A 24036-nucleotide genomic window follows, 5' to 3' on the forward strand; every position below is an offset into this window, starting at 1 on the left:
GACAATTGTATGGAAAAGACATTTCAGATTTGTAAGAATCATTTCATCAATAAATTATGTAGTTACTAATAAATTATAACTATTAACTATAAAAAAAAAATGAATAGATTTATCAAAATATACCTATTTGTTCAATGGCATTTTCTATCACAATACATGATGATGATGGTTCAGATAACGTATATATATATTCTTAAAGTGTACGGTATAGGTATCAACATAAAGTTTGTCTCCTCCCACTCCATAAAAAATTAGTTACGCCCATGACATTATTCGACCCTTGCTGATGGTCTTGGACACACCCGTTTTGAAAACTTCAAAGAATGTTGTAAGAGTGCGGTGATCATATCAAATAAATGGCATAATGTACTTACGATAAGAGTAGGGTGAATGGTGACAATAGAAAAATGTAAATGTTTATACAAACGACAATATGACAATGTGTTTATATTGAAGTTTGCTAAATATCGGGTCCAATATTTTGTTGTCGTCAGTGACCAAATAATTCAGTCCGATTTTATACAGTTACATTTTTTTTTTTTTTTGTAATACATACTTTATCTAATTTGTTTTTATTGTGCAGTCTGTTTACACAGAATCACATAAGCAGTGAGTAAAATTTACTAAATATTTAATATTTACTTTCTGTAACAGTTGTGTTGTGTTGTGTTGTAATATTTGTTATAAATACATGATGTATAGAGTGAAGTAGGTACACTGCTTAAAATATATACATACAATTACATCAGTTTGATATATTTTCTTTCATATAATATAAAATATACTTGGATAATAAAACATATACCTCACAAATCTTCTTTATATATTAAAAATATTTAAAAAAAGATAATAATTAAAATATCAATACATATTTAAAATCTAATGACGATTTAAAAATATTGAAACAAAACATATTAATATATAACTGTACAAACAATTTAAAGTGGTTTTAAATAACAATAATAATATTAAAAAAAAATGAATTCCAAGCAAAGGTAAGTTTCCTATATTATTTTCCAATCTTTACAATTTAAAAATTTTAATTTTCAATAATTTAATATGCAAAAAAATATTTGTAGTTATTTATTTATTAAATATAGTTACAATTAATATTTTTATTCAATTACTTTTTACTATTAGTTTTAGAAAACTAAACAAAATCAACTATTGTAAGCAAATACAGTATAGAAGGTCGTTTTAATATTTTTACTGATAATTATTTTTTTTGAACAAATTCTTAAATGAAATATTGTTTATTAGTAATTATTAGAGTAGGGATTTTAAATAAAAAAAACTAAAGAAAATACTTAAAATAAAAAATTAAGCTGTATAAATCTTCCAAAAAAGTTAAAAAAAAAAAACATTAAAAATGGGTTTTGAGGGAAAAAAAAAAATTAAAATGTTCGTCATTTTAATTTACAAATTACTATTGGGTATTACAGCAAAAACAAAACTGTAATTCTAAATGTATAATTTTTAGAGCAAGAGCATATTTTTGTGTTTATTGTTTTTTCAATATAAATTAATCTACTATATACCATATAGTATAAGATAAACTGAACACATGGAGAAAGGTTGTCAAGAAATAATTGAAAAATATTTGGAACTTATTAAATAATATAAAAATAAATATTAACATATCAATCATATATACATAACAATCATATAATTTGTTTATTTAGAACACATTTTGAAAAATTTAACTTGGAAGTAAAAAAAATACCCAAAATATCTAAAAAAAACACAAATATACAAAAAAAAAAACTACAAAAAAAGAAAAAAAATTGTTGTGCATTTTATCCCAAGTAGTATAAATCAAATTTGTACATAGTTTCATTTTGAAGAAATAGAAAAAATAGTAAATGCCTGCAAATCTGTACTGTAGTTATTATAAAATATAAAAAACTAGATAAGTGAAAACCATTTCATTTTGAAAAAAATGTATGACATTATGGTTATTCTACTGTTCTTTAGTTATAAAAAAAGTTTAAGAATTTTTATACAGATTTCATTTCTCAAAATCTAGAAAATGTTTTTTAGCACATTGTTTTATAATATTAATACTACTAAAAAAAAAAGAAACCAACTCAGAATGATTTTTCTAATACAATTATAGGAGTATAAAGTATTTATAAGTATTTGCATGTATAATAACAAATTGGAAGAAATTAAATAAAAAAAGTCCATAAATAATAGTCAAATTTTTACTCATCAAGTATAAAATGCAAACCATAATTCAAGAAATTAATTAAAATCTGGATTAAAATTAATAAAATTGTAATTTTTTCTTGTTAAAATTATTTTGATTTTTTTGAAATATTTTGTTGCACATCAGTTTCCAAAGTTTCATTGACATATCTATGTAAAAAATAATGAATATTATAAATAAAAATAAACTTTAATTTTAATTTAAATAAATGTATTACTTTTGTTTTCTTGATGGTGACTTAGAAGTATTTACTGATGTACACTCCTCACTCCACAATGAGTCTGTCGAAGAACATTTATTTTGAAAAATTGCTTTATCAACATCCATGAAATATCTTTTATCATCCTCTTTCTATAAATAAACATTATTTATACAGTAAAAATATATTTTCATATTTAGATTTTTTTTTTTTTTTTAATGCATTTTCACTTTGTTTAAAAATTTGCCTTTTTATTTTTTAGTTAGTTAAAAAATTAGTATCAATTTGGAATAAAATACAAATACTCACATTATCGTTGTTTTCACGTATGTGTGTATCTTCATTAAGTGATTCTTCTTTTGATAAAAGTATTTTATCCTGTTCACAATGATTTCTAGCAACAAAGTAAATCCCAGGTCTTTTTGTGATACATGATTCTTTTTTATTCATTAAATAATTTCTGTCCAATCTATGAAAAAATAGTTAAAAATATATAAATGGGTGTGAACAACAATATAAAGTTAAATATTTTCTTTAACTGAAATTATGAAAAAGCTATAAAAACATTGGCTTAAATAATATATAGTATAATTAAGAACTAATTGAATAATTGTGTTAACTCTAAAAGTTACTTAAGTATGAAACAAAACAAAAAATAAAATTCTGAAATGACAAAAAAAGAAAATATCATTTGTGATTAAAAATTAAAAATGAATTATAAAATTGGTGTACTAAATTAATCATTTTATGGTTATAACATTACTTTTAGCTTTAATAATAAATTATATTTAATACTGTTACTATCATTATACAGTTTGGTTATACTTAAATATGTACAATATATTATTATTATTACTTATCATATATTACAGCATTTACACCAAGTTCTTTAAATTTTTTCAAAACTTCTTTGGAGTTATTATCTTCACCCCAACAAAAAAGTGCAAGCCCAGCATTTTTCACGAGGTCTATTTGAGTGTGATCGCGTAACAAATCTTCTGAGTGAACATTAACTCCCTGAAAATATAATATATGATAAAATTAATTTATAAAAATTGATACAATTGATTGAACAATTTACTATTAGGATAAAATTAATTAATAAATAATTTTGAGTTAAAATTTAAATAGTATAATTTTTTTTTATTTTTAATTTTAGATGAGTGTACAATTGATAAAACTTAAATTCCTACACTATAAAATTACAATTTCGAATGATTAAAAACAAATAAATATATGATGAAAGCAGTAAATGTAGTTTATAATTTACCAAAAAGCCATGACAAGTGGAATGATGAACAGCATTTTGTATAGTATGACATCTAGGATCAGCTAATGGAGGGTATCGAGAAGTGACCCCTTGAGTTAAAAATAGTACAGGATACCGACTTTGCTTCATTTTAAGCCTATATATTCACGAATAAAAATTTAAAAACATTACATTACAAAAAATGTTAAAGAAAGAATAATTTCACAATAGTAATACCTATCTAAAATACATTTTTTATTTTATGTTTATGTATCATGATTGGAAATAAAATTTAACAGACAAAATCATAAAGATAGATACAATTTGCAAAACTTAATCATTTTATTTTTATGTGATTTCTAATTTGATAATTTTCAAAGTATCTATATTAATTAATTAATTATTTTCGTAAACATAAAATTCAAAATATATATATATATATATATTTATATATTTATAAATGTCTAACTTCTAATCTATGTCTTGAATACTTTAATGTTATAATAATAACAAGTTAGAAAAAAATTATTAGGTATAAATTAATTTTTAGTGAGTTTCAGTAAGGTTTCAGAAATAATATTTCAGCGCATTACTTGTGTTTTATTTTTAGTTCTTAGTTTAATATTACACTTATAATAACATTTTTGATAAAAAATTTAAAGTGTTATTTTATTTTTGAGGATGTTAATTTAGAATATATAAAAAGTGACATTTGAAAAAAATCAAAATCGTTTTATTTTTTTATGCACATTTGAATATACAGTTTAAATATTCAGTTTACTTTTTATAATTTCTACTGACTTACTACAAGCACATAATATACAAAGATTGGTCTGTTAGAAAATAAATAAGCATAAAATATTTAGTTCACAAAATGAATGTAATAGTTTTAACATAACTATTTAGAGGAAACAGAACTTAAACTTAATGACTAAATTTAGAATATTTATAACACAAATAAAAATGAAAAAAATTGTTTGCTGATTATTTTTGTAATATTTAACTAAGAAAACTATTGTTTAACACACGGAAACATCTCTCAAAATATTTAATAGTTTTAATTAAATAAAATAATTTGGTCATATTTTATAAGTTATTATTAAAAAAATTGAATTAAAGAATAAGTCATGGGATATAGATTCAAATTAGAATTTGTAAACACATACAAGTTCAAAATTCTGAATAAAATCACAATTTTTCTATCAAAGGTTAGGGAAAAATTTTATACAAAATAAGAATAAACCTAAATGTTGTAATAAACTAAACTTTCATTTTTTATTTAAAAAAATTTAAAATAAATTGATAAAAGTATTTTTTTTTTTTAATATTAAAACCAAATGGCATAATCATTTTTAAATGCATTATTGAAATATACATTTTTAAATTAAATTAAATAACATTAATAAAATAAAATATACAATAAAGAATTACATTTTAGAGTAAAAATTGACTAATACTTACATTGTGCAAACATCAGGATGAAAACAAGAAAACACAATAGACCTCGATTCTGCAAATTCAAATACAGTTCGAAGTATAGTATCCACAAATAAATTCATATCAAATGGATTATCAAGTTCAAAAGTTCCATCCTAGAAATAAAATTACTTATTTTAAATATTTGAATAGAAAAATAATATTTATCAATTAAAATAAACACAAATATATATTATTGTTATGGTTTATAAAATAATTAGACTTTTATTTACTTTCATTGACACTATTTTATCTAGTGGAACATTTATTATTTAACTATAAAGAGGGGGAGATGATTATATGAACATATTTATATTTTATTTCACATTTTTTTTTTTTTTTGATAATTGTAATTATTTATATTACAATGGTTATACATATTATATGTATTATTATATTAATAAACATCATACATAAGTACTAAAGTTACATAAACACCTGTAATTTCATTGTCCATTTCAATTCAATATTTATTCCTGTATTAATATGTAGATCTTTAAAAACTCTTTCGAGTTTCGGAAAAGGTTGATATTCACTTCTTGGATCATTTAAGAAATGGTCTTCAGATAGACTATAAGGCTCTTTATTATGATAAATCTGTAAAATAGTAAAAAAATGATTATTGAAGAGAAAAGTTATTTTTATACAATTTTAAAAATATCATTTAATCTTCTATCCGACAGTAGAAAAATAAATAATTGGTCTTGACTAAATTATATAGCAAACTATTATTTTCTAGTATTTAAAAAATATTATTAAAAAAAATATGACTTCTTGTTTCAAATATAATAATGTGTAATAAATATTAAACATCCAAATTAGTTGCTTTATATTCTAGTCACAATAACATTAATTTAATGTTATAAAATTTAAATAGATAAAATGTAACAAAATTAAATTAGTATTATTACAATGAAATACATAAATATTACAATTATAATTGATATTTTAAGTACACTAATATAAAAATATGTATTCAATGTAATAATATTTTGATTGAAAATATTTAATTAAAACATAAAGTTAATTAATTTATAATTATATACACAATTTACTATTGAAATAAAAGTTTGTTTTTGAGAAAATTAATATAATAGTCTAAAAAAAAATCTAAAAAAAAAAAATATAAACAATTAATAAATTTTTTTGCACCGGAAAATAAAAATAATTATAGTTAATACAATAATACTATAATGCAGGGATCCTCAAACTTTTATAAACACTGTACCCCTTTTTATCAATAAACTTTTTTGGGTACCCCTTTTTAGTTAGAAAAACTAAAATAAATATAAAAAAAATTAAAAACATAAAATAATACACAAAAAATATTAAAAACAAAAATAGCTTTCTTTCAAAAAAAAATGAGTGAGAAGTGTTAGCTTGTATTTTTTAGCACAATTGAACAATATTGGGTTCTAATTTAGTTCAGTACAATTTTAAATCATCTTCAACATTTAATTTATTTCTTTATTTACTTTTAAACTTGAATAACCTTTTCCACATAAATAATTTAAATTCAAAGGATTGTTGGCCAGACTTGTACCCCTTAAAAAATCTCGAGTACCCCCAAGGGATATGCTTACCACAGTTTGAGAACCACTGCTATAATGCATAATTAGTTATATTCGTAAGAATAACCTTTAATTTTTGTAACTGCGCATAGTAAAAACTTTTTAGTGGAATTTGAATCATTTCAATGGTTTCGTTACAAATATCAGTTTTTGATTTAATTGCCATTGATACTTCAAAGTCATGGTAAATAATGGGTACTAAATCTTTTGTAAGTTGAACATCGCATTCAACAAAATCAGCTCCATTTGTTGCAGCTTTGTTTAATGAAGCTATTGTATTTTCACGAACATGAGAACAACTAAAAATTATATATATATATATATATATATATATACATAAAAAATTACTAATTTTAATGATTATTATATAACATTACTATAACAGACAATGGCGCAACCAGAAATAAAGATAAGGGAGTAAGATTAAGTTAGGTTTATGAGTTAAATATTTAAATTACAAATTATAATATTAACTTTTATTTCATATTGTGAAATTACAAAAAAAGTTATAAACAATCGACTATCGAGAAATCGTAGTAGAAAGGTTATTTATGTTTTAAAGTTGAACGGAATGTTACAATACATTACATACCATCATATAATTATTGTTATCAATTATAATACGAATAATATTCATATTTAATACCAATCAGTTGTTTCGTGTGTTCAAGATAAACCATTTTTTTTTTTACATATAATTTTTAAAATCTCAGAAAAATTTTGGTTTAGGGGGTTACAACCCCCAAACCCCATCTCTAGTTGCGCCACTTATAACAGACATAGGACTAACATGTATAAATAAATTCAATTAAATTCAAAATATTTGAAAAAGCATAAATTACAAAAAAATTGTAGTTCAATATTAATGTTTAAATAATTATAACAATACAATATAAAATGCTTTTATATGGCAACTGAACCATACTATATATATATTTATTTGAATTAGGTAATATATTATAAGTTTAATTTATTTTTGTTATTAATTTATTCATAGTTTATTTATCTGGGTTCAATATATTTTTTGATATTTTATGTTAACAAGGTTTCCATAAAAATTGAATAAGTGTAATATTTTTTAAATAAAATTTATTAAAAAAAAGAAAAATAATACCCTTATTTATATTAATTTTAGACTAACGTTTTAATGTGCACCAATAGGAATTAAAAAAATATTATAGATGGGCAAATTTTTATTAACATTATTCAAATTTGACTGTATACAATAAAATTACTATTTTGCTAATTCTTATTTATTTCATTATTATTTTATAAAAACTAATTACTACAATTAGGTAAATATCAAACACTTAAAAAATAGACTGCTTATTGGAAGATAAAACAATTGTTATCATTAGCAAAAATGAGTTATTGCTTTTTATTGACTATCAATATTTATGCTGTAGTAAAAAAATGTATTTATATCGTTATAAATTATATTGTAAAAAAAAAAATTTAACTTTATCAAGTTTTTTTATGATGATTATGAATGTGCATATTTTAAATAAGTAAATATTCAATAAGTTCAATAAGTTCCAGTCATTAATTTTATATTATAAAAATATATAGAATCTTTCATAACTGAAAGATTAATATGAATAAATCTAATAAAAATAATTACTTTTTAATCCAATATACAGCTTAATAATCATACTTATATCATACCTATTACTTGTATAATCTGTTAAGTACCAACAATCGAAATTTTATTTTATTTAAAAACTAAATCATATTATTTAATCTTAACTGACTCTGAAACAAGATGTCGAAATGTCGATCCTGATCCCCTGTGACCAATATCCAATGGTATATAAGGACTATCCCAATCGGGTATTTTATCGAAATTGCAGTGAATATCCTTGGCTGGTTTTATAATCAAATACTCAACTATAATTAAATATAAAGAATTAAATATAAAATTTTGTAGAAATTAAAAATGAATTAAACTTATTCACTTTTAAGTTCTCCTATTGGCTTGTGACGAACACTGGTTATAGGAGACATTATTATTCCATCACTATACTTCATACTGCTAGGCAGAATGTGAGTGAATCCAACATGATAGGGAGGTTCTTCGGAAGTTCCTTTATGAAGATAGATATCAAAAAGGTATCCCTATAAATGCAATTATACATTAACATATAACCATTAAACATTATAAAATAAAATGTACTACAAATTGAAAACAATATAAACTTACAAATTGATCTATATTAAAAATTTTGGTTTGAATTATATGAAAGGTATTCTTTTTGATTAAAATACCAAACTGATTTTGAAGCTGATAACATTTATCATCAGGAATACTCTAAAATAATTAAATTGCAATAAATGTTATTTATTTTATTACATAAAATATTTAAATAAGTAATCATTTTTTGGATATATAATATATTTAAAATAATTCATGTATGTAATAGGTATATTATAAGAAAATATTTTTTTTTTTTCAACACAATATGAGATCTTGTTTCCAATATTTTAAAAAAATTCCAACACAAGTAAAAAATAATAAATACTTGGAATACCTACTACACATTCTACAAATGGCCATCCGCTATGTTTTTCAACATCATCAAATCCTTGTGAACTCAATTCATCAATTGAAAAATCAGAAGTATCTCCAGAGTGCTGTGATTGTTTAGATAAACGTATTGGTGTCATTTTTACACTAATCTTATCCTAAAAAAATAAAATAAAAAATTAATAACAATCTAGGTTTTCAATTAACCAAAGAGTATTTTAGATTAACATACTTTATTGTTGTGTAATTTAGAATTCCAAAATTCAATTGGATTATCATACAACTTAAATTGTATAGCACTTTCGGTAGTTAAAAATCCTTTGCTAATTTGTTGCTTATCAGATAAAGACAAACCATAAATATCACATTGGGATTTATTATCACTGCTTGACATTTTACTCTCTAAGGAAAATATCATCATTTATATTTTATATTTTTAGAATATTTAATAAAAAAATTAATATACCATCAATAGATTTTACAACTCTAGGTTCATAATGTGATTCCCAGGAATTAACAAACATATGTCTTTTATGCCCATAGTCTTCATCAGATTTAAAAACATATGCATTAAAGTAACGATAAACAATTTCTCTATCTGAAGGCAAATTTATAGATGCACACCATACGTGGTAAGTTTTACTAAAATAATATTTATTAATTAATAAGCATATTCATAAATATACATATAAAGTAAAAATTATTGAATTAAATAAATAAAGTTTTTAATCAAAATATCAAGAACCAGGCATTCAAATATAACATTATTATTAATAGATAATAAATAACATTAGTAAACACTAAATTTGTTACAAAATATTAAATAATAAAATCAAAATATAGAGCAAAAAATATTCTATTTCCAAGTAAGTATTTATTTCTTTAATTAGTTCTAGAACACTGAGCATGATGAGATAAAACACATTTAATACCTTATCATTACTCACTTGGATAAATGTATAATTTGTGTTATAATTATTCTAAGGAATAGTTAAATCTATTTAAAACTGCATACACAAGTGCGACTCAAACCTAACACAAACTGATAATGACAATAATAGGGATGGCGTGTCTAACGTCTAACAAGCTGTTTGTGAACCGCTCACATAGATCCATCGAGAGTTGGTTTTTTTTTTTTTTTTGATGACCACAATGAGAACATACTGTAAATTGAGATGGCGCATTGTCGAATATTTTTTTAAGCATCAAATTTATAAATTTTATTTATTTAAATTTTCTATTTGATTTATTACTTTTGTATTATTTTATAGTAGTCAGAGAAAGAAACTATTTTGCTAATTAACAGTTACAACAATAAATCTTTGTTATGGGATCTGAAGCATAATGATAATTTTAAAAAACATTTAAAATATAATGCAGGAAGGGAGCTATTGAAGTAGTGAAGTCTGTCGATGACTGTAAAAAGATTGTTTGATAGTTGACTTCTTTCCGGAGGGAGAGAACAAAAAAATTAGTCAAACCATGGGAAAAGATAAGCTTATAATATAATCATCTGAAAAAATTTTAGAAGACACTAACACTACAACCAATAATTCAGTATAAATTAATTGCTGGTTTGCAAGCAGATCGCAAGTGTATACATGGCATTAACAAACATGATATAAATGCTTCACATTAGGTTCAACTTACATATTTATATGCAGCTGAATATCGTAGTATAATTATTTTAATATAGTGATGAGCTTACTTGTTTCTAATACGCGTTACATGTGAATTAGAAAGAATAACAGCTGAATTCACTTCCCAATTGCCTAATGCTTTACAGTTACCAGTTACACAAATACATTGCCCCTCTGTTGTTTCAGCTTCAACGTTGAATGTTTTCAGAAAAGACATTTTGTGTCTTACTTTGAAATACTTAATTTTCTTATGAAAATGTTTGACTTGTTTTAAATTAATGATGCTCAGATTGTCCTGTTCAAACCACATTTGCATTGTGTGAATTTGGTATATCTACCTATATGGTCAACAAAATATAAAAAGTATAATAAACTAAAAATGTATAAATTTTGAGCACGCCCAAAATTTAGTACAACTAAACGTAATGAACAAAATACAAAAATCTATCTAGTTTTTTTTTAAATTTTTTAATGAAAATTGATAAAAAAAAAAAACAAATATTTAATAGTTAAATCATTTATTCCACTTTGGTCAGACAACCAAAGGAAATATTTTCGTATATATTACCTAGTGACTCGGCCATCGTAAATGATTAATATTGGTGTTGGACGGCATGCACTAAATTTTGATGCATTAAATGAGAGTCGAGTAGATGGTCGAAAGAGTAAATGACAGAAAAACGAAGCAAATAAAAATGAAGTAGGTACTTGAAGAAAAAAAAAAAAACAGTGGCAAGAAAAGTCAACAGTTCAGCTGCTGATAAGGTGATAACCGAGTTGGATGAAATGGTCGCTTATCTTATCATATTTGTCTAATCCTCAAACGACTTCATTTTTGTACGGCGATTCAGGTAATCTATTAAGAGAACGCCACACCCGCATGTATTGTCTCCGTCCGATATACGTACAACATAGTAAGTTTGCGTTCAGTAGTTCCAAATAAAGTGAAGTTAACTTTAATATTAGAGAAAACTTACCAATAATCAAACTTAAAGGGATGAACATTATCTGTGTTTTGTTGATTGGTTTTTTTCCGATATTTTAATTTTTTAGTGAGTTATGATGTTTTTTTTTATTATTATATTTTACATACTCATAACACGCTTAAAAATTAAAATATCGAAAAAACCGACCAACAAAACACATATAATGTTCTTCCCTAGCTAACATCACTACATTTGAATCACTGAACACAAATTTGATATATTACACATATGTCAGATGGAGACAACATATGCGGGGGTATGACGTCCTATTAACAGATTGGAATTTGACGAGGTTTACTCGAGCACAATCGGTCTTACAGTATTTTAGTATTTACTCTTTTGCATTCATCAGTGCCAGTTTAATTCGGTGCTCATTATTAGTTTAAATATTAATATAACAGAGCAATCTTGAATAGACTGAGGTACACACAAAACTGCTGTAGGAACTAAAGGTGAAAAATCAAACGTTTTTTTTCTCTTTCACAAGGATTTCGTATTCAGAACAAAGCACTATTAATTTTTGAATTTGACTAGCAAATAAGTATATGGATTATACACCTTTTTACTTGCTTTACTTGATGGAAAATACTTTTATTAAGTACCTACTTAAAAATGAGCACTTATTTCAATATTCAAGGCTTTGGTTTCGGATAATTAGTTTCTTTACAATTCTGAATATGATATTTAATTATTAGTATACTATTACCTATTGGCTTTTATGATCAAAGTTTTCAAACTTTTAGTATTTGATAGAATTAAATTTAACACTAAGTACCTATTAAAAAGTAATACATCTACAATACATGTTCTGCTACTAATAAGCTATCAATCGTTGATGTTAAATCATTCGAGAAAATTTCCAACAAATTTCTTTTTCAGCATAATAAGTGGCAGTCGACATAATATAACCAACTAAATAAATTTTTTGATTATTATCTTGTGTTTCAGATAGTTTTTCATGTTTCTCAAAAAACGAAACCAAAATAAATTAAAATGAATTCATGAACTATTTTTTAAATCTGTTAGGAAAATTTGTCTAGAATGTAAACATGATAAGGTGTTTATTATTAAAAAACAAATAATAGGTATCTACTTCACATAAAAAGATGAATATTTAATTATTACTTAGTATTTTTATTTTTTTTTTTATTGTATTTTCATTCTGTTAGATTTTTATAGAAACAACAATTTTTAAAACCATCTTATTTTAAGTGTCACCAAAATAAATGTATATTATATTATATTATATAATGTGTTTTGTATTCAAATGAATTATTATTTTCCGACATTGAACCTTTACAACCCAAACCAAATTATTCATCTAAAATAGAATTCTATTATTTTTTCTCAATGTGTCTATTCAAATAATGAAATATATGACTTACTAATTTCATTAATTTTACTTAATGTTATAAATATAATTTTTTGCATAAAAAAATTGATTTGTAAAATAATAATAGCAAAGAAAATCAAGCCGATTAAAAAACAGAGATTTATGGAATTGCCTATTACTAGATTATATAATTAAGTGGTATTTTAATTACCATAATAACTATACGTACCTATTTAATAATTTAATAATGAATTTGACCTTGAGTCAAAACATGAATATTTACTTTGTAACTGGCTATTTCTGATAACTTAAAATTTTTTGTAAAAATTATTGATATTTTGAAGTTTTATGAATATTCTTACATAGACCTTTATTATTATATGATTATTTAATAACTAACATAGATATATGTTAGTATATCTATAACATAGATATACTGAAATTATATATATTTCATTATTAAAACATTTTTGTATATTTCTTTTTTTTCAGGTAATGTTAAGTAGATGAACATGGATGAGAATATACTTCAATGGATTTTAATAATATGAAAATAAAATAACCTAATTTAAATAAAAAATACCAGTATTAAATAAATCAAATAAAAATTTTTTTCAAATGAAAGCTTAAAATTATTATGAAAACTATTGGAAATTTAAAAAAAAAAAAAGGTTTTCCTAATTTTGGAATTTTTAAATTTAATTATTTAATCATTGTTATAATTATTCCTAGTATCATATATTTAAATTAATTTTAAAACAAGTTCTGAATTTTAAATAAACCTCATAATCTGATATAATTTACAAAACAGTGACATTATAAAACATTTTAAAGTAAGTATGCTAAGTCGCCAAGTTCTTAACTATGAATAGGTAGATATTTTATATTTTATAATGATGAATAATGGCAATGAGAAGTGAATTTTAAAAAATTTTCAATCAATATTTTCATATACCTGTTACTTAAATTTTATGAAACATTAAATAAGATAGTAAACAATTATTTTTTCTGCTAATGTTGTAAAAAAAAAAAATGGCTGAAAATGATTTTATTTTATACAAAAATATCTGAATTTAAATTATAATTTTTGATATAATAAATATTGTAAAATTTGAAATACCTACAATAAATGTCTTTAAAAGTAACCTGTGCATGTTTGTAATCCTATGTTAATAATTATTTTGAAAATAAATTAATAACTAAGAATGTTATTATAAACTAATTCACAACCAAAATCTACAAATTTGAAAATTAAAATTTATATTTAGGATTTAATTTTAAAGATACCTACTTACAGTCTTTATTTACTATAAATGAATAAATGTATTCTTTTCATATATATTTACTAATATATAATTAAAAAACTTAAATAAGATAGTTGATGGATTTTAATATTTCTAAAACTTAATCAAACCAATCTTATGAAACCCAAATTGTTTAAATATATTTTTGTCTATGGCGGACGCAGGGAGGGGTTTTAGGGGTTCACCCCACCTCTGAAATGAATGGATGATTAATTTCAAATGTAGTTATCCTGCCTTATGTACCTTGAAAAAAATGAATTATTCAAAATACGATTAAAATATGTTAGAAAAAAAATGTTGTTAAGAAAAGTGTTTTTTCTAAAACTATTTTTAATGATGGTGATCATTAGGGGTGGTATTTTAATGTTAAAAAAAAAACAAAAATGCTTTAACAATCATAAAAATGAGTAAAAAAAAAATTTTTTTATTGTAGTTTAAAAATGAAATTATAAAAATCATGTTACCAAACATATTTAATTATATTTATTTAAGAAAATATACTTATTTGTTTAATTTTTACATTTTAACTATATTTAAATTTAATTTATTTCATAACTTGCTGTTGTAATTGTTATTGGGCTCTTGTAAATAAAAAAACAAATTGTCGACTATATTAATTTTGTTCTATTTTCAATAAAACAGGTACATAGATTGAAATACTTGTATTTATTAATTCATCGATTTAGTAGATTACATACAAGCCTAAACGGATAATCAAATACCCTAATATTTAAGAATTTATCGATAAATTCTGAAAAATGGTCTAAAAATTTGAAAAATACCTTAAAACATCAACATATAGCTTAAAAATGCATATAAAATAAAATATGTCATAAAAAGCAAAAAAAAACTACATTAAATTAATCTGTATCACTTGAAACCCATTTTTTTTTCTTATGAGCATATGTCTTGGGACATTAAAACGCAAGATGCATTTGCACCGAAATCCCACACCTAGTGAAGACTATGAACATTATGAATTAAAAAAATATGTTATTATGTTAGTCACTTGCACTGAGGAGCGTATGCATATTACAAGTTGCATATTGTTCGGTAATTCACGATTCCGCATATACCTTTTCATTCACACGATTCCGCACAAAACCAATTTGCAACGTTGCCAAATGTATTTTAAACATTATTTTAGACATAAAAATGGTTGATATTAATATTACATATATGTCATATGTACATTATTTTGGTTTTGCCCCAAATACTAGCTTATCTAAATAATCTGCAGTGTATTACATATGTTTTATCTGGAATCATCAGTTACCTGTTCGATACCCGTTCGTACGTGAATTGTGATTGCATTATTGTGTTTTACTATTGACTTATAAATCATGTGTGTGTTTATAATTTAAAATGAATAATTCCGAAATTCGTATTAATGTGTCAGAGAAGAATAAGGAACTAGCTGTTGTTAATGGCTATAAACATCGATTTGCCGGTGTTCGCTAATGCGATCAACTTTTAAAGTGGCGCTGTTCTTCTGCCAAAAGTTGCACAGCGTTTATTTTTTCAAATTCAGAAAAAAAATGGTTCTTAACTCAAAAGGTGAACATCATCATACGGCTGACACTCTTGATAAAATAGAAAAACAAGTACTCGGAGAAAATTGTAAGCGACGAGCAGAGGAATCAGTTTCTAGAAAACCTATAAAAATTATTCGTACAGTGTTACGATATTAAATATTTATATATTTAATATTTTTGCATAACATATAATAATTCTTAAAAATATTCCTGTAATAACTTTTATGATTTTTTATAAACACAACCAAAAATTTTAAATGAAATCAGCTCATCAAAAAAATATAATGTCAAAAGAGGTAATAAAGAAAATTATGAGCAATCGACTTCAACTCGATAAAAATAAAGAACATTTTAAGTAATTTTTTTCAATCTCACAGCAAAAGAAGAATGCAAATCAATGTTTTATAAGAATATTAAACTAATTAAAACTAATTAAAAATTATTTTTATTGCATATAATATAGAAGTTAAAAATATGTGGTTTTTTTTTTTTTTTAGACAACATTTGTCTCGTTTTTTTTTCATGAATATGGTCACCCTATTATAGATAGAACCGTCCTATGCAGACCTGACGACCCGTGCTTAGCAACATGCAAAATATATAATTGGTTGAAAATGAATTCGAATGTGAAGGGCGCCGAGATCTAAATGGATGTAGGGCGACTGCCTTACATATTGAAATGGGTAGGTGGGTGGGTGGGTGCCGAGCGGGCAGTAGCTGATGCCTAATAGATGTTAATTGTAAGAAAGATATATAAGAAATATATTAGGTACCTCTGTAAAGTATAACAATTATTATACGTAATACACTATATAATACATATTATAATTGGATAACTAATACAATAGTATAAGAATAGTTTAAAATATTACAGGTATAACAATAGTATAGCTATTTTAATAACTTATACCTATGTAATGATTTACAATATTCGTAACTCGTATAGCATTGGGCCGTTGAATTGAATTATTTTGTACTGCGTAAACTGTTAAACGTCATATACAGTTTGTATTTAGTGAATACTGGATATTTTTCATGAAATATCGAATAAATAGCAACAGGAAATACGTCAACACATGTAATGATGATTAGTACAATAATTGTAACAAAAAATCTAAAATTATCGCGGAATATCGTAATCACATGGAATACCCATAAAGTAGTAGTATGCCAGTATAATATCAAAATATTTTTAGATTTTATGGTTTTATTATAAAAGAATAAAAGTATAATATATTATTATATATAATTATTATTTTATCTTCATACGATGAATTCATCATTAATTTTCACATAAATACATAATTCTTCATTCAGTCCGTCAGTCGTGTGCTGTGTTACCATATATTTATTTAGCTCTTGTGTAAACTGTGGATCATTTAATTATTATAGTGTTGATTCTACATTATACATAATTATTTATTTTTATAATTATTACGCGTTTTTAAAAATTTATTATGTCGGAATCTGAAAAATTGATCTGTGTATGCGGTAAAAAGCGAGAAAACCTGAATGTTACGAATTGGAAAAGACACCTGGACAATTAAGCAACGTAAAACAAAAATTACTTCTCGAAGCATTACTTCCTTTTTTAATACACCGAAACCGAAGAAATTATGTATGGATACCGATACAATTCGTTATCCTTATCCAACTCCAGATGGAAAGTCTTACACTTTGATAAATATTTAATAATTATTGCATATTTTTACAAATGTTTACAAAATTTGAAATTTATTGCATAATTAACAGAAAATTAAAAAAAAAAAATTATAAAATTGTATTTTGTCAAGTAGGAATGTTAAATAGAATTTTGTTGGCATTAAATAATAATTAAAATAAAGATAACATTTAAATACACATTTTTTGTTTTTGACTCTGTTGTGCGTAATACATTTAGTCAAATCGCAAAACAAATTGATCAAGATAGTGGTAATTCTTTTAATAAAAATGGTAGGTAAAAAATGTTTATAACCTAACCTTTATACCTCTGTAGATTTCATATAAGTACTATATATTTCTTATTAGTAATAGTTTATTTGTATGATTCTTAAGGGGATTCAAAACCGATCGTTTTTTTTGACGAAAACATGCCAACTTTTGTCCATTGTACCGATGTAACTACTTTTGCGATAAGAAATCTGAAAACATATTTTTATTCGTTATGAAGTTTATTTGTGATCGATCATCGCATTTTTTTAAATTTTGGCTCTTATCCCCCCCCTCCTTACATTTGATTTAAAAACTAACAATTTTTGAATTTTTAAATAGTGAATAAACCGAATTAAAAAAAAAAATCAAAAAAATGGGATGATCGATCACAAATAAACTTCATAACGAATAAAAATATGTTTTCAGATTTCTTATCGCAAAAGTAGTTACATCGGTACAGTGGACAAAAAGTACATGCTTTCAACAAATAATCTCCGTTCGTAAGCGACGCCGTGCGCGACATTTGGTGACTTGCTCGTGTGCGTGCGGATGTGGTTCCCTCTCGCCACAAACTATTTATATCAATACGATTACGAAACATCGTTATCGACGGTCACCGGCTATTCTATGAACACGGTTCACTCTGTTCATTCTTTTTCTGTGCGGTGAGCTAATGAATAAACAATTAAAAAATAAAATAAGTTTTTTTACTTATAAAATTATTTAATTGAATAGCGTTTTCTTTTCAAATAAACATTTTTTAATTGATTTGTACAATGGAAAACGATCTAGTAACAAGAAAAAAAAAAAGTTAGATTGTCCAAATTAAAAAAACATAAAGGACATATAGAAGCGATACACAAATGGCGTTAAATGAATTAGGTTGTCAGACGTTACCTATGTCGCGTGAAGATTTTGAAGAAAAAAAATTAGAGTTGTTGACAAATTTGAAATTAAATATGGTTGAAATTGACGAATTACAGCGTCGAACAGTTGAACAGGCGAATTGTGTGAAATGGAAAAAAGAGAGGTCCAAAAGGTTAACTGCGTCCAATTTTGGGAAAATTTGTAAATTACGAAAAACCACTTCCAGGAAAAATAGTGTAATCTCAGTTTTATACCAATCAGAATATTTTCATGGTACTGCTGCTACAAGGTAATTTTTAATGGTAAATAATTAGTAAAACTAATATTATTTTATTTCCTTATTTTGTTGTCAATAATACAATTTTTACGGTAGGGACTGTAAATTTCAACGAAAACCAAAGTTCACAATTTTGAATTTACCAGGCAAAATAACTTAAATTAATAATTTAACATTTTTGTTTAAATTAGATATGGGATTCAATTTGAATCTATTGCAAAGAACGAATTTGAGAAGCTATTCGGATACAAAGTAGCCCCAGCTGGATTGTTTGTTGACCCTCATCTGCCATTTTTGGCAGCAACACCAGATGGGCTTATTGAGGATGATTCAATAATAGAGATAAAATGTCCATTTTCTATAAAAAATTTTACTCCCCAAGATGCACACAAAGCAAAAAAGTTAAAGTTTATGGATATGCAATCGGGTAAACTATTTTTAAAAAAAAACCATTCTTACTACTACCAAGTACAAGGGCAGTTGCATATAACAAACAGAAAATATTGCTACTTTGTTGTATGGACACCAAAAGGTAAACATTTTACTGTAGGTACTAATAATTATTATTTCATTATTGTAAGATTTTGTAATTATTGTTATAGAGATTTGTGTACATAAAATTGAACGTGATGATGATATCTGGAATAATAAGATGGAGATGACGTTGTCAGAATTCTACCTGGACCATATGTTGCCAGAAATATGTAATCCACAATATTTAAAAACATAACAAACTTACGACGTTCCTACTCATTTTTTAATCTTTTATATTTTTAATTTTATTACACTTATTTGTTTATTTCAAATGTATTTATAATTTTTTTTAAGTTAATGTTTCATAAAACAATGAATTATATTAATATCATTTCCTTGTAGTATTTAGTATTATTTAATATTTATTGGTTATTAATTATTATAATAGTCGGCTAGTCTATTTTTTTTTTTATAACAACAGCCACTTTTGTAAAAATGCGCGACCGCAGCAATGACACGTATAATAGGTATAAATGTATTACGTATTATGTACCTACAACGAAATATAATAGTTCAATGCGATAGCGGATACACACTATTATTATAAAATGGAAATAAAACTATAAATAACATTGTGATAATGATGTGACTTAGACAAAGAGGAAGGTGGCGGTACAGGTTATGAACCGCACTCACACTAATAATCATTTACGACTAACACAAATACATCGGGCGGTGACGACGTGATTACAAATTGCCTAAATTTTACCCCTTATTAAATAAGCACTTCCAACCCCCTTAAATGGGTACCATAATTATGGATTTTTGTTTGTAATACGTATAACACAGTTTATGAAATTATCGAGGACATATCTATATTATAACTGCTTTGTTGAATGAAATTAAGATAATTAACTTAAATAGGTATTTAGGTAAGGTGGGTGGGTGGGTTGTCAATTATGATTTGCCCTACATATATTTTTATTTTTCGGCGCCCCTGGGTAAATATATTTCTATTTACGATTAGTACCTGTATAGGTACATGAGAAAATATATTTTCATAATAAAAGATTATATGGTGGTTATGATAAGCGACGGCATTGCTATTTCAGAAAAAATATAAATAGTAATGTCTAGTATATATATAGTTATAATTTGGTATATATTTTATTCATTGTATGGTTTAGTATTAATATTATTGATATTAATAATTGGAATTTAAATATTTGTGTAGCTGAATAGTGGTATTTGAAATATATGTAAGGTTGGTGAAGGTTTGTAAGGTTGTGGGGGCGAAGCCCCCCTAGGGTCTGTGTTGAAAAATTGCACCCGTGAAACGCAGTTTTTAAATCTGACTGAGCTCCACTACTTAATTTTTCCCAACTCGATCACTGGGTGAAAATATTAAACAAAACAAGCTGAAGATATAATTCGATATGACCGATACGATCGATAACGCATTAATAATGTATGACCTTTCGTACCAATTATTATGCGATTGTAATTTAATATAATACATATTATATAATGATATATTTTTCTAAGTAGATGTTTACATTGTTATTCTGATAATCATAATGTGGTACATTGTAAAACAGTCGGTTTGTAGTAGCGGTTGGGTAACTATTATTGGTAATCATATTTAACTAACCCGATATTAGTATACTATAGCATTTACTTAAAATGATAAATATGATTATAATATAAATTTATTGCTATAATATAATATACAGTAACATTTTTAAATAAATAATATTTTAATTGTTATGCATGATTAAATTAAACTACGTATTACAATCATACTATCTCGATATAAATAATTTAAATCTTTTAACGCTTAATATTGACTGTCAAATTTTTTTTTTAATTAGTCCCTACAAGGTTTAATTATTTAAAATTCAATTACTATGTAATTTTAAATACCTACTAATGATCATGCAGTATGATTCTGTATACCATTGCAATACATATATATAGTTATACTCAGTGGTGTAGATACAATTTTTTTCTGGGGGTGGGGGGTGTTTAAGAGTCAATTTATAATATTCTTAGTATATCTTAATAAGAGGTCCTATGTAATAATATATCATTTAAATTGTTATTATTATTATGTCCCGTATTTAATGAAAATTATTTTGCTACACAATTTTTAATGTATACCTAATAATAGTAAAATGAAAATATAATTATACTTTAATATGTGTACGTAAATATTAATAAATAATTAAATATCATTAAAAAAAAATCTGGGGGGGTGGAAACCCCTTACCACCCCATAACTACGCCACTGGGTATACTCGTATACCTACGTATGTATGCAAGGGCACCCACAGATGAAAATTCAGAGGAGGACAGCATTAATTTTTATTAATAATCAAACACTTGTATACTAATTAAGCAATTTTATTAACTAATTGAACACAAATTGAAATTTTATTTTATTTTTTCCAAATTCATCAACAATTTTTTCAGCTAAATGAAGTTCTACGATTTTTTTCTGTGTAAACTTAACATACATAATCCGGATAAATGATTCTCACACATTGTTGAACGTTATTAATTATGATTTTTGAAATTTTGGGATATTTAATTTAGATATAATTATTTTATATAGCTGGAAAGCTAGGGGGGAGTTGTTCCCTTCCCTGCCCCTCCTTGCGGGTGACCTTGTATGTATGTCTATATGTATGTGTGTATGTATGTAGGTATGTACTAACTACTTACCTATTTTATCTATGCATCCAATAAAGGAATTAACAACGTTTGTCACCAATAGTCAATAATCAATACGTCTATTGTAAGGACACCTGCTTCTTACATGTAATAAACGAATATAAGTAATATTTACTGAGGTATTTCAAGATGAGATATATGAGGTCACTCATATACACTAAGTTTCATATGAACTAGGTTTCAATAACGCGGGATTTTAACATCTATGCCATTGTATATGATTTTCGAATAACATTTCTAAAACCCGAAATGAAAATACTTGAATTTCACGCAATTTCCACCAAGCGTGGAGTTTTTCCGGAAATATCATCAAAAAGATCTTAAGAGAGTTCCCTGAACGCGGACGCTTACAATTCTGAGAAGGACTATCCGCGTTGAGCATACGGAAAAACAGTGGCGAAGTACGAGTATTTAAGTTGGGGAGACATTAAAATAATACGTTACAGCCCCCTACCCTCCCCATTTATAACTTTATATGTATTTATGATAAAAGGGATACGGTCTTTTATTTATTTCATATTTTTTTTCGTATGAGTAGTTTACTATTCCATCATTCAACATTTCATTAATTAAATCATCAGGCATAATGGCGAATGACAATAGTACAATATTTTAATATTTAGATACGAATATCACAGCAGAAATAAATAAATCGTAAAATAAAAACTAACCAATAACTATGATAACAAAATTGCGTTGAACGATAACGCATCAACGCGAAAAGCAATGACGATAATGTATATTAAAAAGAAAAAATAAATACGAATGCGAGATATGTCTCATAGCGCAATGATAATCCCCACTCAATTATCTATTCCCCCTGCACACTGCGCCTTGAAAAAACGAGACGCTGCAATGCGTCGTCTCATAATATTAATTTTTATATCTGATTTGGATGTTTATAGAATTAACCACTACGCCACAACGGACGACAGCTCGCGTGCACGGTCCGCAACTTATTTATTTTAAGAATACTAATACGGTATGGCACAAAAGTAAAATTATGATGAATATTGAAGTATATATTATATAAAAATAAATAAAATATAATAAAACCAAATTATGTATCCGTATTAAAAGTGGGTAGACATTGTCTCATTGTCTCCTATGACGCTTCGTCACTTCGGAAAAGTTGGTAGCAAAAGGTATTGTTCCGAGTACGCAGTGGCGTACATTCAATTTCCTCATGGGAGAAGGGGGAATAAATTGTAAACATAGTTTTTATACCAATATTAAATTTCTAACTGTTTTCGTTTCTGCTCGGTGAAAAAATTAATGGTTTTGTGATCTCATCATAATTGACATTTATTGTTATAGATGTCATATGCGGTGCATGATTTGCATATTTTTCATTATGACCATTTCAAAAGTGGATTATTATTCTTTTTGTCTTTGGGGAATCCCTTTCATTTGTACGCCATCGAGAGTAGGTACGCGTGGGGATTTTTTTTTAATTTTCCGCACGCAAATACGCTATGGAACAACCGAAATTCGTGATACGGTAACGACGACAACACTAACACAACACTCGTCTTGGCCAAGTCGACTGAATGACCCAAGCAAAAATAGTGCATTAGGCAAAATCAAGTTTTGTCACCTTTAAAAAAAAAAAAGAAAGAAAGAAATTGAGCTCTTATTTTAACTTAGCTCTCCTCTATTTTTCATATGACATATATATACATAAATAAAATTTTAATTTTTCATTTAAAGTATAAAATTAAATGCAA

The 24036-nt window shown here is 24.9% G+C and overlaps 2 protein-coding genes across 2 annotated transcripts; one reads left to right on the plus strand and one right to left on the minus strand.

Moving 5' to 3' along the window:
* Positions 1-2186: 2186 nt before the first annotated feature.
* On the minus strand, positions 2187-11623 carry LOC112691536 (glycerophosphocholine phosphodiesterase GPCPD1-like). Its single transcript, XM_025565856.1, has 16 exons — positions 11437-11623; positions 10937-11206; positions 9695-9870; positions 9461-9630; positions 9237-9386; positions 8905-9012; positions 8660-8819; positions 8456-8591; positions 6772-7003; positions 5572-5730; positions 5119-5249; positions 3679-3814; positions 3265-3425; positions 2718-2877; positions 2427-2560; positions 2187-2358 (listed from the first exon to the last, which is right to left on the minus strand). Exons 2-16 carry the CDS (start codon positions 11182-11184, stop codon positions 2298-2300), a joined length of 2322 nt encoding a protein of 773 aa, XP_025421641.1. The 5' UTR covers positions 11185-11206; positions 11437-11623; the 3' UTR covers positions 2187-2297.
* A 7099-nt stretch (positions 11624-18722) lies between these two features.
* Positions 18723-19872, plus strand: LOC112691694. Its single transcript, XM_025566089.1, has 3 exons — positions 18723-19114; positions 19294-19634; positions 19705-19872. The coding sequence occupies exons 1-3, from the start codon at positions 18822-18824 to the stop codon at positions 19830-19832; spliced, it is 762 nt and encodes a 253-aa protein (XP_025421874.1). The 5' UTR covers positions 18723-18821; the 3' UTR covers positions 19833-19872.
* Positions 19873-24036: the final 4164 nt, after the last annotated feature.

The sequence above is a fragment of the Sipha flava genome, unplaced genomic scaffold (assembly GCF_003268045.1).
Source record: "Sipha flava isolate LNK unplaced genomic scaffold, YSA_version1 0_pilon_pilon, whole genome shotgun sequence".
NCBI classification, from domain to species: Eukaryota; Metazoa; Arthropoda; class Insecta; order Hemiptera; family Aphididae; genus Sipha; species Sipha flava.

Excerpts from the sequence above, each read along its gene's own strand:
- LOC112691536 (XM_025565856.1), bottom strand. The coding sequence starts at position 11,184 with ATGCAAATGTGGTTTGAACAGGACAATCTGAGCATCATTAATTTAAAA. Across the intron at positions 3,815-5,118 it reads CATCCTGATGTTTGCACAAT|GCTTAAAATGAAGCAAAGTC; the intron begins GTAAGTATTAGT and ends GTGAATATATAG. Across the intron at positions 3,426-3,678 it reads CCACTTGTCATGGCTTTTTG|GGAGTTAATGTTCACTCAGA; the intron begins GTAAATTATAAA and ends TTATATTTTCAG.
- LOC112691694 (XM_025566089.1), top strand. The coding sequence starts at position 18,822 with ATGGCGTTAAATGAATTAGGTTGTCAGACGTTACCTATGTCGCGTGAA. Across the intron at positions 19,115-19,293 it reads CATGGTACTGCTGCTACAAG|ATATGGGATTCAATTTGAAT; the intron begins GTAATTTTTAAT and ends TGTTTAAATTAG. Across the intron at positions 19,635-19,704 it reads TGTTGTATGGACACCAAAAG|AGATTTGTGTACATAAAATT; the intron begins GTAAACATTTTA and ends TTATTGTTATAG.